The following is a 16,329-nucleotide window of genomic DNA, read 5'->3' as shown; positions in this document are numbered from 1 at the left end:
TTTTTGCAAAAACACCTCCTCAATAAACAACATGTAAACAGAAACAGCTGCTTCAGTCTCTACAAATGTCTCATTGTGTCTTTAAGGGCTTGTCCGTGGCCGGCAGTGGGAAGGTCGGGTAGGGGCCATTTTCCTCCTCCTCCTCGGGGGAGCACTGGGGGTAAACCACGAAACACAACTCCTGGCCCCAGCGTGTCATGGACTCTGAGGACAGACAGAGGGGCAGATGGACCTTGGGATCTGATACTTTGGGACTGGGGTGACCCCACCTCTGGACACCTCCCCTGGGCAGGGGTCTTCGGGGTGCTTCTCCCTCTTTGGCCACATCTTGGGGAGACATGTGGAAGGGGCTGGACCCTCTGTTACCAGATGAGCGTCTGGGAGACCCTGTTCTGGATCGGGATCCCAAGAGGGTCCTCTCCAAGCCCTGGACACTCAGCAAGGCCGCCGGCTCACCTGTGAGTCTGTGTACACACTTTGGTTTCCTCCTCCAGAACACTCCCAGGAAGAAAATGGGCACCCCTGTGAGGATGATGATGACGCCAACCCCACAGACCATGGGCTCCGAGATGAAGCTGAAGACCAGCAGGAATGCCCAGAATACCAGGTACGCCACCGGGACCAGCAGGTTCACCTGCGGAAGGACGGACGAGACTGCAGATGGTGCAAGATCCCCGGTGGCTCTCCTGCCCTACACCCAACCCCCCGGTCTGAAGCTTTCTTTCCTGTCCTGGGAGCTGGGGCCTGAGAAGTCCCCCCTCTGGCCAGCAGCCCCTTGTGCTGGAAGCCAATACATGGGTTGACCAGTTGGCCAAACTGTTGAGCCTTGGTCACTTTCAGCCACCCTGACCTCAACACAGCTGTTGTGTGTGGATTTCTTTTGCTTGCACTTGGCTGGAGTTCAACTATTTTGCAGGGGTTTTACATTTCAGGCACTGAGCACTTCGCCAGTTTGCTTTGTGTGCAAATGGAGGGCTTTTACTTTTAGCTTGGTTTACTGTCTTTTGCTTTCACATGGGATGGCGGATGCTGTGTGACCTTGAGTAGGTTCCTTAGCCTCATTTTCCCTATCTGTAGACTTGGAGTATTCAAAGCACTCTCCTCGTGGGGTCGTTAGGAGGAGCAGATATATCAGTGCTTAGAAAGCCCAGCCTTCTGCAAAAGGTGTAGTCACTGTCACTGTGGTCATTGGCCCTGTCCCTGGTGCCCAGCTCAGACGAAAGGATGGCCCTGACAGTTTCTAGCACATGGGCCTACCTTTTCTCTCCTGGGCCTCACCTTGATGGGCCTGTGGAGTGCTGGCCGCCTCCAGCGCAGAACAAGCAGGCCCAGGATGGTGACGCCGTAGCAGAGGTAGTTGATGAAGGACACGTAGTTGATGAGTGTGTACGTGTCTCCCACAAGCATGATCACCGCAGTGGCCCCGCACTGGGAGAGGACCTGAGGCTGACAGCTGGCCTCCCACCTGCCTTCTGCCCTCCCCGGCTGCCCTGGCCTCTCCCACTCTGGCCCGGAGGTGGCATGAATCCCCACCCCATCCCCATTCTCCATGGGCTGTCCACCACGGCCATCCCTGGCATTGTCCAGAAATCCCCCATTGCTGGGTGGCCCTGGCTCCACATGCTGCCTGGCCTGGGTCCCCCAACTTACACAGACAAGGAGGGCAGGGATAGGGGTGCAGCGTCTGACATGGATCATTGCTAGCAGGCTGGGCAAGTGCCCCTCTCGGGCTCCAGAGAAGCACAGCCTGGGGGTGGGAACAGAATAGGTAGGGGCTGTCAGCCCAGCCTCAGCACTTTCTTACCAGCTAGATCCCGGATCTCAGCTCTGATGTCCCCCTCAAGCTGTCACCTCTGACTCACTTCAGGCCCTAGCAGCCCCAACTGGGCAGCTCTCACCCTCAGCTAGCCTGCTTCTTTCTTGCTGGCTTTACCTGAGGGTTGGGATCACACATTTGTTACTGGCAGGTCATCATCTCAGCTTTCCTTTCCAGTAGTCCCCAGCACGGTTCACAGACATCAAGGCACCTGCCGTGCCTCACCATGACAACCCCCTCCCCAGCCTAGTCACCTGGAGGAGGTGAACAGGTAGCCATTGATCCCTCCAAAAGTGGAAAGAGCCACGGAGACGGGCATGACCCATGAAAAGTAGCCCAGCAGCTTCTCCCCGAAGGTCTGAGTGGGCACAGAAGAGAGGCAGCACATGAGGCTGGGGTAGGGTGGGGCAGGGTTGGGGATCAGGCAGGTGCCCCCACTCACCACAGCCACTGCGTTAGAAGACAGCAGCTCTTGGGGTGACATGGCGGTGAAGTAGGCAACGTTGGTGAATGTGTACACGAAGGTCACCAGAGGGATAGAGATGAAGATGGCACGAGGTAGGTTTCTGGAGGGGTCAGTGGAGGGAGTCAGTGTCAGTCCCTGGTGGGGGACATCTGGGGCCCAGGTGGGGGCCAAGGGACCCAGCAACAGGAGCAGCATTAAGTCTCATCTCCTGGGTCCACTGGGGGTGTTGGGGCAGGAGTGGGGACAGCACTGTAACTTAGGACATTGCTGACTACCTTTCCTTCCACTCCTCTCTGACCACAGGTTGGGAGGAGAAAGAGCAGATGAAGGAGGAAGCCATGTCCTGCCCTGAGGGTGGGGTCTCACTAACATTTGCACATAAGGAGAAAACTGAATACAGCCAATATTTGCCTGGACAATCCCGTGAGTTCCCCTAAAGCCCAGTCTGCAGGTCTAGGGTCCCCCCGGGGATTCTCTATTTGTCTCAGCCCAAAGATCCCTGGCTGAGTATCAAATAGAGTCATTGGCTTCATTTGTAGGCACCATGTTGTGTGCATATGTATAATTTTGGGCCAAATGCAAATCACTGGATCTATTTAAAGCAGGACGATGATACTCTGTCTTTCTGAAGCCCAGCAAGGGGCTCTGATGCATCCACAGCCACACAGAATGGGACCAGGCTAGAACACAGCGTCCTGGCTTTCTTTCCAGGACTGTTCCTATGGGGCAGCAGATGATCAGTCTGAGCCACAGGTAACAGCGGATCTGTGCAGACAGGCTGCTTTTCCCATTAGCTGGACCTACCCCTCCCATTAGCTGGCCAGATGCCTCACTCACTTGCGAGGGTCAACCAGCTCCTCGGTGACATAGTTGAGGAAGTTCCAGCCGCTGAAGGCAAAGGAGCCCTGGAGAAAGGCCAGGGCCAGGTGACCCACAGAGGGCGTCATCCAGAAGGTGAAGGCATTGCTGGGCCTCAGTTCCTCGAAATGTCCTGAGGGTCCAGACATCAGGGATCAGCATGGTCCCCCCATCCCTGCCCACACCCACACCCTGGCCCTACCTTGGAAGATCTGGACAAAGCCAATGCCAATGATGAGGGACAGGGCCAGCAGCTTCCCACCCGTGAAGATGTCCTGGATGCGTGTGGCCCAGCGCACACTGGAGCCATTCACCCACGTCAGGAGCACTGGGGAGGGAAGCAGGGAGGACCTGTGGTTCAGTGTGGACCACAGGCAGGTCCAGCCCAGGCAGCAGCCAGAATGCAAGAACATGGTTCTCAAGATGACACTGGAGGGAGCTGACAGCTGGGGGATCCCATCTGTCTGTCCCTGCACCCAGAGCAGAGAGCAGTATGGGGTGTGGGGCAGTCAGCTGCTCTGGGGACAGAGGCTCATCAGGGGGCCACTCACTCAGGCAGGCCATGGAGAGCACACGAGAGGCCGTAGCTGGGGGGATGCAGTTGGGGAACACAGGTTGCAGCACGTAGTTGGAGAAGGTCATGGAGATGACAGCCAGGCTGGTGGGGTACATGATGAGGACGGCACTCCAGAGCAGCAGGAATCTGGAAGGAGCAAAGGCCAGGGTGGCACAGCATCTCCAGGACCTTTGGTCTGTGGAAAGTGGACCCTGAAAGGGGCCCTGCCTGTGTGTGTGTGGGGGGGGCTGGTAGTGGGGAATCATGATTTATGTCTCTTTTACTAGAATCTCACCTCTGCAGGGGGCGCATGGTGGGCTGGGGGCTCTGTTCCCAGGGTCTCTGCCTACTCCCATGGGAAGGTCTGCCTTTGTGTTCTAGGTCCTAGATCCTAGGACCTGGTCTGCCCTTGAGGATGGGGAGTACCTTATCAGGAATACCAGAACTCCTGGGTCACTAAGCTCTCCTACCCTTTCTTGGCACAGCCCTCCCTCCTCCGCTTCTGGGACATTCTAGCTTGATAGTCCTTCCTTGCTGGATGTCCCCTCTAAACTCTCCTCCATGCTGGGTGACTGTGGGTCCTGACCCTTTTCTCTCTCTCGGTGTTCTCTCCAGGGCCACAAAGTGATTCCTCTATTTCTTTGAGTCCCAGCCCTTTGAGAACCTTCTCCCTGAAAGATGAACAGTCACAGACACATCCACAGGGGTGTGCATGCCCTGCCAGGGTTTCATGCAGAGTTGCCAAGTTCAGAACTTCTGGCCCAAGTCATTCAGAATCAAACTTTGTAACTTCAGCCTGGACCCTTCCTATGAGCTCCAGATCCTCCATCCAAGACCTGACCCCCCTGCACATGCCACACACACCACTGCAACTTGAGAATCCCCACACTGATCTCCCCTCCCCATCCCAGGGACCATCATCTATGAAGCCTCTCAAGTGGGACAATGGTTATCAACCTGCTGTATACACCTGATCTTACCAGTCCTCCTGAATTAGGCTTCTAAATTATTTTTGTATCTGCCTGTACCTTTAAGATCCTTGGCAGGACTCTGGACAATTGCAACAACTCCAAGCCCCCATCTCCTTCAAGCCCTGGTGCCTGTCAGGGACCTGATCTTACCTCTAGCTACAGCAGACAGTCTGCACTGGCCAGGCCACCATGCCCTCTGTGCTTGCTCCCACCAAATGCCTTCCTCATAGGCCAGCAAGCCTAGAAAAACTCTAGCCTTCCTAGGCTTGGTGCAAATGTGGATTTTCCTGGGAGCCTTCCCTGGGGGACATGCACCCTGTTCTCTGTTCGGTGGCTGCTGCCTCTTGCCCACACCTTCGAAGCAAGGGTCCTCTGGGTCATGTCACATTCGAGGGGCTGTTCGTCTTTGCTTTGTGAGCAATTTGAGGAGAGGAACAGAACTTTTTATTGCAGCATCCCCAGCCCTTAACTCAAAGCAGGTGCTCAGCAAATGTTCATGGATGAATAAAGAATGTCAGGAAGCTGTGTGAGGGGGACCCATGGCAGGGTCTGGGAGGAGGAGGATATCATGCTCCTCCCTCTCCTCATGGAGCAGATGGATTTACTAAAATCAAAGCCCTCCTGGCCTGGGTACCAGCATGGTCTAAAGGTTTCAGATAGTAAGGGGTTCCTCCCTCCTAAGCAGTGGGGCTTAGAGGAATTTCTATTTAAACAGAGACACAGAGAGGTCAAGGGGTCAGCAGACACCCATGGAGTGGGGTAAGCATAGATGCCACCCAGCTTGGCCTCAGAAGGCTACCAGACACCCTCGCCGCTTCTTTCCATCCACTTTCCTGTAATATGGGAAGTAGAAGAGGAGACTGAGGCCCAGGGTTCGAGAGCCATCCTATTTCAGAGAAACTGTCCCCGACCCCACCAGAGCCCCACACTCACCCAGCCAGGCCCCCGAAGATCTCTGTGACGTAGGCGTAGTCCCCGCCGGACTTGGGGATGGCAACTCCCAGCTCTGCATAGCAGAGAGAGCCCAGAGCTGTCACGCCCCCACCCAGGACCCAGACGAAGAGGGCCAGACCCACGGAGCCTGAGTGCTCAAGGACACCCTTGGGTGAGATGAAGATGCCAGAGCCAATGATGTTCCCTGTAGGGGAGAGATGGGGGGCATCAGACCTGGGACCCCCTTTAGCAGCCCAGCCTTCTCTGTGGGAGTCCGGATACTGCATGGAGGAAGGAAGCCTGGGTGCTCCCTGGAGGAGGAGTGGGGTGGGGGGTGCTGGAGACGTGTGGATGCCACTGGGCCCCTCGAACCCAGCAAGGCCCATTCCGGGTTCATCATCAGCCTCCTGCTCAGTCCCTGGCATGGGAAATGGCACCTTGTCCAGCCAGCTAGAGACAGGTCCTGAGTTCCTCTGTCCACTCTCCTACTCCTGCATGAGAGGGAGTCAGCAAAGGGAGGGGCCCAACACCTGAACCACGACAGGGTGGCCACTCCTGTGCATCTCCACATGGACCCCCTCTAGCTCAGGTCCCCAGTCTTGTCATGTCAGCCTCCGGCCATCTGTCCTCCTTTCAACCTGCTGCATAGAGCCCTCCTTGCCTGAAGCAGGTGCGGGGTCCTCTGCCCACCTCACAGCCTCACTCTAGGTTTCTGTAGCTTCTATTTCCCTTTTCCCTATCAGGGAGCCCCTCCTTGACCTCGAACCCAGGCTGTGGACATAGACTCTGAAGAGACCTGGTTTCTTGGATCTGTTCACAAGTTTCCAGTTCTGGGCAAGGGCCAGTGGGTGATGCAGAGCAACTGGTGCATTTTCAGGGCTGGGAGTTGTCAGGGCAGGGGTGGGTCAGGCCATGGCAGCCCAGTCTGGGGTTGGTACACAGACTGCCTGCCATTCCCCTTGGGTCTGCCCCCGATTACACAATGTGAAACCCAGCTGGGCTCGGAAGGCCTGGGCCTGCTCCCTGCTCAGGTGGGAAGGTCCTCCTGCTGACCTCCTTAGTCCTACCTGTAAAACAGGGTTGTTATGAGGGCTTAGGGAGGCACACCATGTGAGGCCCCCAGCTCATTTACAGCTGTTGCCAGATGTGTCGCGTGCCCCTGTGTGGTCCTGTGCGTAGCTCCTCTCTCCTCAGCAGTCACCCACTCTGCCTTGCCTTATCACCCCATGGCCCTACGCCCTGCAGGTGCTCAGAAGGCATGTGCTGAGTAAACTGATGGGTGACTACACAGCCCGATGCCCAGAGTGGCATCCAGACCTTGACATGAAGGACTAATTTCCTTGTCTGTGAAGTGAGGGCACCAGGCCCCACTCAGCCCTCCCACTGGGGGTCTCTGAGGAGGAGTGAAGGAGTTGCAGGCTCCTGAGATCCCATGCAAATAGAATCTGCCACGGTTCTGGAAGGCCTGCCCTGTGCTTGGGCAAAAGACTCATCCTTCTGGGTCTTCGAAGGATGTGGGCAGAGGGGGCTGCTCCTGTGGCCTCCAGATGTCTGGGAGTGGAAACGAGATGTGCCCCTCTGCTTCCCGAAACAGTGGGAAATGTTCAGAGATGAGCTGTGGCCTGCACAGCAGACTCCCAGGGTGAGTGAGACTCAGCCTCTGTTCAGCCCTGAGCTCCCTGGCAATTAGAAAGGAGTAGGGCTATGGCTGCTCACGTGGATCTCACCATCCTGCAAATGAATCAGGTAGCTTCACTAGAGATCTGCATTCGGGTCTGCCCAAGAGGAAAGAGCCCCAGACCCACAGGCCACATGGACAAAAACAGCACTGGTGAGACCTGGGGCTCAGCGCCCCTGGACAAGGATCACTCCCACCTGGTGGGGCCCAGGGAGGGGGTCACACATCCATCAAGGCTGAATCTGCCCGCTCCACCTGCCAAACTCATAGGCGGGGCTGGACGAGGACACAGCTGTGGCCTCCAATCTGCATTCACTCCTTGTCCACGGTGCTACCCCTCACCCCCATCCCCGGTCGACACAGATTTCTAGTCTGGACGGCCACGAGAGCCCCATTTGGTTTTCTGGTCACATCCCAGAAGCCCTAAATACATCCAGATAAGGACGAAATAATTCCTGTGCCTCAAGCCCCAGAGGTAAGCTGCGCCCTTGATCTGCTTCTGGGGGGCAGGGGAGAGGGGCCACCTCCTGCACCCACCGCGATGGGCCCTGGGCCTGGGTGGGCTGTGGGTTTTCCAAAGGGCCTTTGAGTTGGCTCCATCCGGCAGCAGTTCTCAGGACCTGGCGGAGCAGGATTTGCCAAAAGCCAGTGAGGTTGGAAGCCAGCGGGGGCTGGGTGGCCTCGAAAGGAGCCGGGGATGTTGGAGCTGGGGGCATCCAGGGCCCTGAGCCACCCACCCCGTGGAGACCCGACCCCTGTCCACCGCTCAGCCTGGCTGAGCCTCACAGATCTAATACTTGGGGGAGCCACACCTTGTACCTCACCTTCTGGAGCTGGGGTCTGAAAAAGGCAGAGCATGATTCAGGTGCCAAGTGGCTGGGACTCAGATGCTGGTATCTGGGGGTGGGTAGCGGTGGTGGCAGGGAGGACCACTATTGTTTTGGACATGTGGCCTCGGGCTACCATTCACGACTTCTTCCTCTGTGGCTCAAAGGACCATCTGAGCAAACCAGTGTCTCTGAGGTCCTCAAGGGCCTCTCCCTGTGGGCCTGAAGGCTCAGGCTCAGGGTGGGCTTGATGAGCGGCAGAGGATCAGGAGGAAGGAGGATGCTGAGGACAGGGCTGGGAGCCCTCGGGTGCTCGAATAGAGGAGGAACTGCTGGAGCTGCATGGACTGTCACCCAGGTGCTTCCTGGTGTTGGTGATGAGCTCAGGCCTCCTTCCTCAGACCCTGTGTTCAGGCCCAGCAGATCTGCCTGATGAGGGCAACAGCAGTGGACAAGTCCAGCCCTTGAGGAATCCTACTCTTCAGGAAAAAGAGAAGCAGGAACTTGGCCTCATAGGAAGTCAGATGGGCCAAGAGATACTGCTGAGCATCTTGTTGGGTATCTGATCGACAACCAGAGGGATGCTGGTCCTGAGGCCTCCATGTTCCTCTCTACCCAGTGGGACACCTGGTCCCTGTAGGTCCTCCCAGCAGGCTGCTAGGCCAGGCAAGGGTCAGATGCAAGTTTCCCCGTCTAGCAGGCCTCCCTTGAGTCTCCTCCTCCCGCCCTTCTTCCTTGAGCCTTTCCTGGGTGGTTTTTATCACATTAAGATGTTTGGCCTGATGGGGCTTACCCGGCTCCTTGGAGGAATGAAGAAAGGGCCATTGTTCCCTGCGGGTGCTGCTGTGCGTGCTGACCTATTTCTGAGAGGCAGCAGCAGACTGTGGAGGTCGCAGGAGTGGGCCATGGAGGTCTGGTTGGTAGAAGGAGCAGCCTGCCCGTGGGGTGTGTGTTGTGGGAATATACAGTCAGATTTGGGGAGGGGTGGGGAAGTCAAGCCAGGACAGGACACTGGCTGCAACCTTATCCCTAGAAACATGGAGGAGTCAGCCATGTGACCTCAGATCAGTATTGCCCTTCTGAGACTCAGGTTCCTCAATTTCCAGGTGGGGCCACTGGATTAGCAGCAGACAGCAGAGAGCTAGTCTGACCCTGACTTTGGCAGAGAGGATGCACCTTGCACACCTGTATTGGGCCCAAAGAAACACTCTGCTCAAGGCAGAACATCCCTCTCTTGGGCAGCCCTCTCTCCAGGTCAACACTACCCACAGGATGCTTCCATTGGCTCTAGAACCTGAATCCTGCTCCACTGTCATAGTGCCAGGAGAATGGCCAGGAAGGGCTGGCATGTTTGACCCTGTCTGAAAGACCATGGAAATGGCTTATGGATCCTGCTCTGTCATCCACCTTGGAGACCCCACCCAAGACACTTAGCCTTTCCCCGGGAGACCTGAGTCCCATGGACTCCCAACACCCTGGCGTGAGCAGCCAGAACCCTACTGAGACCTGGGTGAAGCATGTCCCCCAAGTACACAAATGTCCTTGTGTCCTCACAGTAAGCATGTGTCAGGCACCTCCCTGGAATGACAGATGCTCCCACTGAGGTCCTGGTAGTACCCCAAGGCAGTGAGTGAGGACATCTAGGAAGTGACTAGAATCACTAATTTGCTGGCAGGCACCTCCAGCCTAACCCATTTTCCTGTGGAGAGAAGGGATGAGCAGAGCATAGAGCCTCTGCCTACATCAGTGCATCCTGCCTGGCTTAGGAAATCTTGCCTGTGCCCCACCTCCAGGCTGAGTCTTGTCCTGGTCCCCAGTGAGCTCCACATTGCCGAATCCATCAGTCAAGCCCTAGCCCACATCTTACTTGACTCCTCAGTGGCCTGTGACGGAGTGATCACCCTCTTTTTACTCCACCTCCTGATCCTTGTACCTGGCTGGTAGCTCTTTCTTGTTGGTCCCTTTTCTTGTCTGACTTCTAAACACTGAGTGGCCTTGATCATTCCCTTGGTGATCTCATCCAGCCCCCTGGCTTCTGTTGGCAAATCCCAAATTCATATCCCTACCATGCACCGTTTTACCAAACTCAGCCTGTGTACCAAACAAATAGGCATCTCACACTCGACATGTTCAAAACAGCACTCCTGACTTTTGTGTCCCCTTTCCCTGAACCTGCTCTTCTCCTCATCTTCCCTGATCAATCAATCAATAACAAACCATCCTCCCAACTGCTCAGACCCTGACCTTGTGTCATCCCTGACCTTTCTCTTTCTTCCACACCCCACACTCAGCCCTTCCACAGCTGCCACCCTGCTCTGAGCCACCACTGCCTCTTGTCCAGGTGACTCAAGTGGCTTCCTGCCTGGCCTTCCTATCCTCACAGGATCTCCTCCATAGGGAGTGCAGTAAGTCATCCCACTCCTCTTCTTCCAAACCCTTCCAGGGCTCCCACCTCCTAAGGAGAAAAAGGCAAACTCCTATCACTCTTTGCGAAGCCTCACACAAACCCTACCCACCTCCTCACTCATCTCCACCCTTCCACCCCCCCTCCCAGCACTTCAGGTCGTCCTCCCGGCTCAGTTGTCTGGTCTCAGTGCTTCTCATGACCCCTTGGCCACACATTTGGCTTGCAGGTTTGTTTGCTGTTGGTATGTCTGCTCTAGGAGGAGAGGAATTCCTCCTCTGCCTTGTCCCCTCTTAGGTGGTGCCCAGCACTACTGGATAGATGAACGAATGTATCAAGGGTTGGCAGGTCCCCATCCTTGTAGTTGGATCATCCTGTCCTCCAAAAGTGTCCCAGAATGCCTCAAGGACATGTGACCCTGGGCAGGTTGCAGCCTAGGGTCCTCAGTTTCCTCATCTGTAAATGGGGCGTTGGTGACATGTGGATAGACTCCTATGTAGTTTTACGTCTCTTCTGGCTCCTAGTGAGGAGGGGCTGGGGTTCTGCAGAGGCCCATCCTCTCTGAGCAGCCCAGCTAAATTCCAGCCCTAGAGACCATGTACCAGGACCTGACAGAGACTGGATGAACTGGGATTGGCTCCTGGGAAGATGAAGTTTGTTAAGTTACTTCCTGAGTCCCTGAATATACTTGAGCCTGATCCCCAAACACCTACATGAACTGAACATCCAAGTCACAGGAACAGAGTGGAGGAAGAACCTGGTCAGCAGACCCAGGGTGACCCCTCTGCTGGGTCTAGGTACATCTCTTCTTTGGTTATGGATCACGTGAGGCAGATGGCTGAAGTCCCTAAGTCAAGATGAGAGGCCCTCTATATACCGCTGCCAGAGAGACCCAGCGTCCCTCCCCATCTATTTGTATCTCCATAATGGAGTGGAGAGCTCAATCTACCTTTGTTGGATGAGCCTGCAGCTCAAACCCAAGCCTTCCCCATCAAGGGCTCTGAGTCTAGCCCCAACTTTGCTCAGCTCGGTGTGAAGGGCACTGAACAGAGGGTTGAATCCAGATTTGGTTCCAAATCTTGAGCCCACAACTTGCAGCAATGTCACTTAACTTCCAACCTCAGTTTCTACATTTGTATAATGGGTACAAAAATTTCCATCTTGCAAGGTGGGCATGAGACTTAAAGGAGGAAAGGAAGAACGTGTTTTTATAATGTAAAAATAAGTGATTCTCTGAACAGTGGTTGGATGTGATTGTGCTGTCCTGCGCAGTCCTGCCCAACTGGCTTGATTTACTCTGGTTTGGATTAGTCCCCCCACAAGCTTTGTTTTTACCAGCTAAACGTATTTCAGGTGGAGTCTCACTGCTGCCTAGAGCCAGTTCTTCCATATCTCCTCATTCCTGAAATTCTTACTCTTCAGCCTGGGATGGGACAGAGAATATAATAAAGGAGTGAATTACAGGATCTCCTGGGATGAACTTCAGAAGTTTGGGAAATCAGTTAAGCAACCAATAATAAACAAGGATAGATTATAAAGCAGGATATAAGTTCTGAAGATGTGAAATGCTAAAATATGATACTTTGCAGACTTTTGACTTTGACTAGACTTCCCAGGTTAGTGTCGCAGAGAAAATGGGCCCACCCAGGATGGGAGGCTGAGTGGGGTAGGTGGGCCCTGGAGTAGTGAATGGGGAGAGATGGGACCCTTAGTGCCCATCTCAGTTTTCCCTTCCTAGAGAACAGAGAAGGCATGGGCTGGAGCAAAGTTCTAACAAGTACTCTGACCCAATTCCCAGAACCAGCCCTTCTTTCTAGCAGATAGTCAGAGGCACATAGGCCAGGAAGCTCCCAGGGCCAGGTCAGGGCCAGCTCCTGGGAGATAGGATTCTAGAAGAAGCAGGAGAGACAGTGGAGCCACCTGCCTGGGACTGTGTTCAGGAGCAACTCTCAATGTGAGGGCAGGGCATGGCCAAGAGCCAGTCTGCAACTGTGGCCCTGGAACCTCTAATATGGGGGCAGAGCAGAGGAGGTGAAGACACTAGTTCTGCCCCGCTGAGCCCCTCAAACTTCCTCCATCTCCAGGAATCTGAGGGTAGAAGGGTAATGGTGAACAAGCAGCTCCCACTGACTGGGGACCAGTCACAGGGGGTAAGGCCCCAGGAATTCATCCCCCAGGCCTATATCTTCTGGGTGCAGGGAACAGAAAATGTCCCTCAGGAGGGCTCAGAGACACTTGGGCTGAGTTAGCCTGGTTCCCAGAAGTAAGTATTCACATCTTGAGACAGAAGGAGAAAATTCCACCACCCTGCCTACCCAGAAGCCCCTATGTGGAAGCGGACAGGGCACTGGGGGCACACAGATCCATGCACAAGTGGAAGCTGGGGTCCAGCAGGCCAGGCCATGGGGTGTGCATTGAGATCCCAGCCAGGGAGCAGGTGGCCCTTCTGCAGGGTTGGTCTGCCCACTACTGTCCCCAGCCATGGGCTATTCCACTTCCTTCCCCTGGTTCCAGCTGCCAAACCTGGTAGTAATTTACATGCTCTGAACCTATTTTTCCTCTGTGCAGGCTCTATCTGTCCAGCCTACCTGCAATTCTGCCTGCTTTCCAAGATCAGATCACTCACTCTGCATGGTACCTGGACCCAGCAAACAGTAGGGATTCACGCTGACCCATAACCCAGAACTTGCCCAGCTCCTGCACTAGAGGCAAGACTATAGTCATCATTTCCATTTCATAGTCGAGCAAACAGAGCAAATGGCCTTGTCGAAGACCAATTGGGAGGTAAAGGCTGAAGGAGGGTTCCAGCGGTGGAGGGGACCCACAACTTCCTGAGCTGCAAATTTTCAGGGCGGCCAAGGAGGTGGGAGCAAAAATCTCTGAACCTCGGTGCAGGGCTTTATGCGCTCCAGGCCCGCAGGTGCTCCCAGCCTCTGCTTTCCGGTGGTCCCTGTGAACCAGACCCGTAAGAACACCAGGAGATGGGGTGCCCCTGGTTTGGAGCTGCTTGCATGCCCCCTCAGCCTTGGCCCTGCAGTCCAGGGCACCCACCCGCCTCGGGCCCTGCTCACCGACGATGATGGTACAGGCGCTCACCAGTCCGATCTCCTTCTTGAGCGCTACCCTCTCCGAGGCGCCAGGGCCGGGGCCCGGGCCGGGGGAAGGCGAGGGCGCAGGACCGGGGTTCCCGCGCCCACTTGGCTGTTGTATGTGGCCGGTCATATCGCTGTCCCGCCACGTCCCGGCTCCCTGCGCTGCCCCGTCTGTCCGGCGGACTGCCAGTCCGTCGGTCGGTCTGTCTGTCGGTGCGCTCGCAGCCCTCGCAGCCGGGACAGCGCCCACAGGCGGGCGCATGCGCTGGCGCGGGGCCCGGACTTTGGTCCCCCCAGGCGGAGGGGGGCCAGGGAGGGGCGGAAGGAGGGCCGGCCGGCAGCCCCCTCCCCCATGACCCTTAAAGGGAACTTCCTCTCCCCCCCGCATCCTGGTCTGGGAAGGAGAGAACTTGAGATAGATCTAGGGAGAACTTCCCAGTTGGGTGAAAGAAGGAGCCCTCCCGTCGCCTCAGTTGCATCCAGTGGTTGTGTGAGGTGGGGAAGAAGAGCTCAAAATCAAAACCATTCCTGCCCTCAGGAGGCTGAGGAAAGGCTACAGTGACAGCTGTCTGTATTATTGGGAACCCACTGCATGCCAGCGCTCCGTACTCCCTATTCAGACACGCCCCCAATTAGTGTGTGTGTGTGTGTGTGTGCGTGCGCGCGCGCGCGCGCTCGCTCGAGCGCATATGTATGTGTCCATTCTACAGGTGAAAGCTGAGGTCCAGAGACAGGTACCCACTACGGGGCAAGTGACACGCTTGAGAAAGGGTCCAGACACACACCCTTTCTCATGCCTTCTTGGCCTCCAGGTGTTGAGACTGTGGTAGGGGTGGCGGCTGCACCCCATAACTCTTCTGGGTTGGGGGAGCGGGGTCATGAGATTCTGGGGTGGGGTCCTGATCAAAGGCCTGGGGAGACAGGATTAAGGTGAAGGCTTCAGAATCCCCAACCCTAATCCAGGGAGTGACCCAAGGCCTCGTGGGAATTTTGGAGAGCGCCCCCACCCCCTTGCTCTGGCCTGCATCTGGCTTTAGGTCCCCATCGATCATTGCACACTCCTGGTCACAGGTCAGAATGAGGACTCAGCGGACTGTAACTCTGGGGACCAGCCCTGCTCACAGTAGCCAGGCCACTTGAAGGGCCCTGGTGACGCCGAAAAGGTGGCTGTGGTCGGGAAAAGGTCTGATGGGAAGGATTCGAGGGAGGCTACCTCCTCTCGGAAGCCGTCCGGACCGTGCAGCCCGACCCACCCGGCAGAGTCAGGGGGGCCGCGTCGGGGCCACCGGGGCGGCGGGCGGGGCGAGGCTGGCACTGCGCGGCCGGCGGCGGAACAGCCTTTGTCTCTTTCTGGCGGCCGCCGCGACGCGCCGTCCCCTGCATGTGGATGAGGCCGAGCGGAGCGCCGGGCACTCCCCCCAGTCGCTGCCTCCGAGTTTGTGGGGCCCGGCAGGGGTGCGACAACGGCAGAGTGGATTTGAAATGGAACCAGGGTCTGGTCAGGTTCTGGGCTCCCGGCAGAGCACGGAGGTGGGAGCGTGGCTGGGGGGCGAGGTGCGGGGGACAGCCAAGGACGGTGGCGATTTGCTGGCGAGAGGGAACTTCGAAGTTGGGGTGGGGACCCGAGAGTAAGAGTTGAAGCCGGAGAACCCTGGGTGGATGTGCTGGGGGGATTGGAAGGGGGAGGCCACCAGGCAAAGCTGCATCCTTCACCCTCCGCACTCCCCGTTGTCGTCGGAGCCCGACATTCTTGGCGACTTCAGCCTCCCGCCCCAGAGACGCGTTCAGCAGCTGACTCTCTTAAAGGAGTCTGTCTCACGGTGGGATGGGGGAGCAGCCCTGGCCTGGAACACTCAGGACCGACGCAGGTGGTAGGGACCTGGGGCCTCTACCAGACCCCAGTCCCAGGAGACTGACCCCTACCGTGCCTGTTTTAGCCCTAGGGTTGAGGATCCAGCTAGAGGTAGTGCCCTCAGGGACTGGTTGCAGAGGGGCTAGCAGGAGCCTCAAGGGCCAGAGGCCTGTGGTTTTTCAGGCGTGATCCTCTTTTAGAACCTAGATGGGGAGTTTGTGCTTGAGGGAAACAAGAACATAAGACTCTGTGCTGGATGGAGCTTGCATGTATTTTTTTCAACACATGGCTCAGGAGACCATTTTATTGTCATTCAACTAAACCTGCAAATGCCAATGGGAACAAAGGGTTACCAAGATTAATTTGACACCCCCAAATCAATCAGTATGATACCCCAGTTAGCAGAGGAAAAAAAAAGGTGAATTATAGGACTCTCTGGGTAGAATAGCAAAACCATTCATTCATGATTTAAACAAACAAACTCTTAGCAAGAAGCAGGAAAGAACTTCCTTTATTCAGTAAAGCTATCTACTTAAGAACAAATCCCTAAGAAGCAGAAAACGGAAACTCTGCAACTATCATCACACTTAATGGTGAATTCTTTAATGCTTTTCCACTGAGATTGGAAGTGAGAAGGGATGCTGACACTCATCAGTATAATTCTGTATTGGAGATCCTAGCCAGTGTAATAAGGCAGGAAAAAAGAGTAAAGTTTGAAGATACGAAAAGAAGCCATAAAACTGTCATTCACATGTGACATGATTGGATATATAAAAAAAAAATTTAAAAACTGTAAGTAAGTTGATAAGTTCAGTTAGTAAAGTCACTGGATACAAATTCAATATAAAAAACTAATTGTATTTCTTTATACCAGCA

The 16,329-nt window shown here is 55.6% G+C and overlaps 1 protein-coding gene across 1 annotated transcript; it reads right to left on the bottom strand.

Annotated features, from left to right (window-relative positions):
- Positions 1-70: 70 nt before the first annotated feature.
- On the bottom strand, positions 71-13,746 carry SLC7A10 (solute carrier family 7 member 10; the record flags this gene model as incomplete). The annotated part of the gene is made up of 11 exons (XM_081275484.1): positions 13,581-13,746; positions 5,601-5,805; positions 3,692-3,843; positions 3,343-3,468; positions 3,120-3,273; positions 2,259-2,382; positions 2,071-2,174; positions 1,651-1,747; positions 1,279-1,428; positions 457-634; positions 71-204 (listed from the first exon to the last, which is right to left on the bottom strand). The coding sequence occupies exons 1-11, from the start codon at positions 13,729-13,731 to the stop codon at positions 71-73; spliced, it is 1,575 nt and encodes a 524-aa protein (XP_081131610.1). The 5' UTR covers positions 13,732-13,746.
- Positions 13,747-16,329: the final 2,583 nt, after the last annotated feature.

This window comes from Spermophilus citellus, assembly GCF_964194105.1.
Source record: "Spermophilus citellus genome assembly, chromosome: 18".
NCBI classification, from domain to species: Eukaryota; Metazoa; Chordata; class Mammalia; order Rodentia; family Sciuridae; genus Spermophilus; species Spermophilus citellus.
The sequence above is the reverse complement of the archived record's forward strand: the minus strand, read 5'-3'. Positions and strand labels throughout refer to the sequence as shown.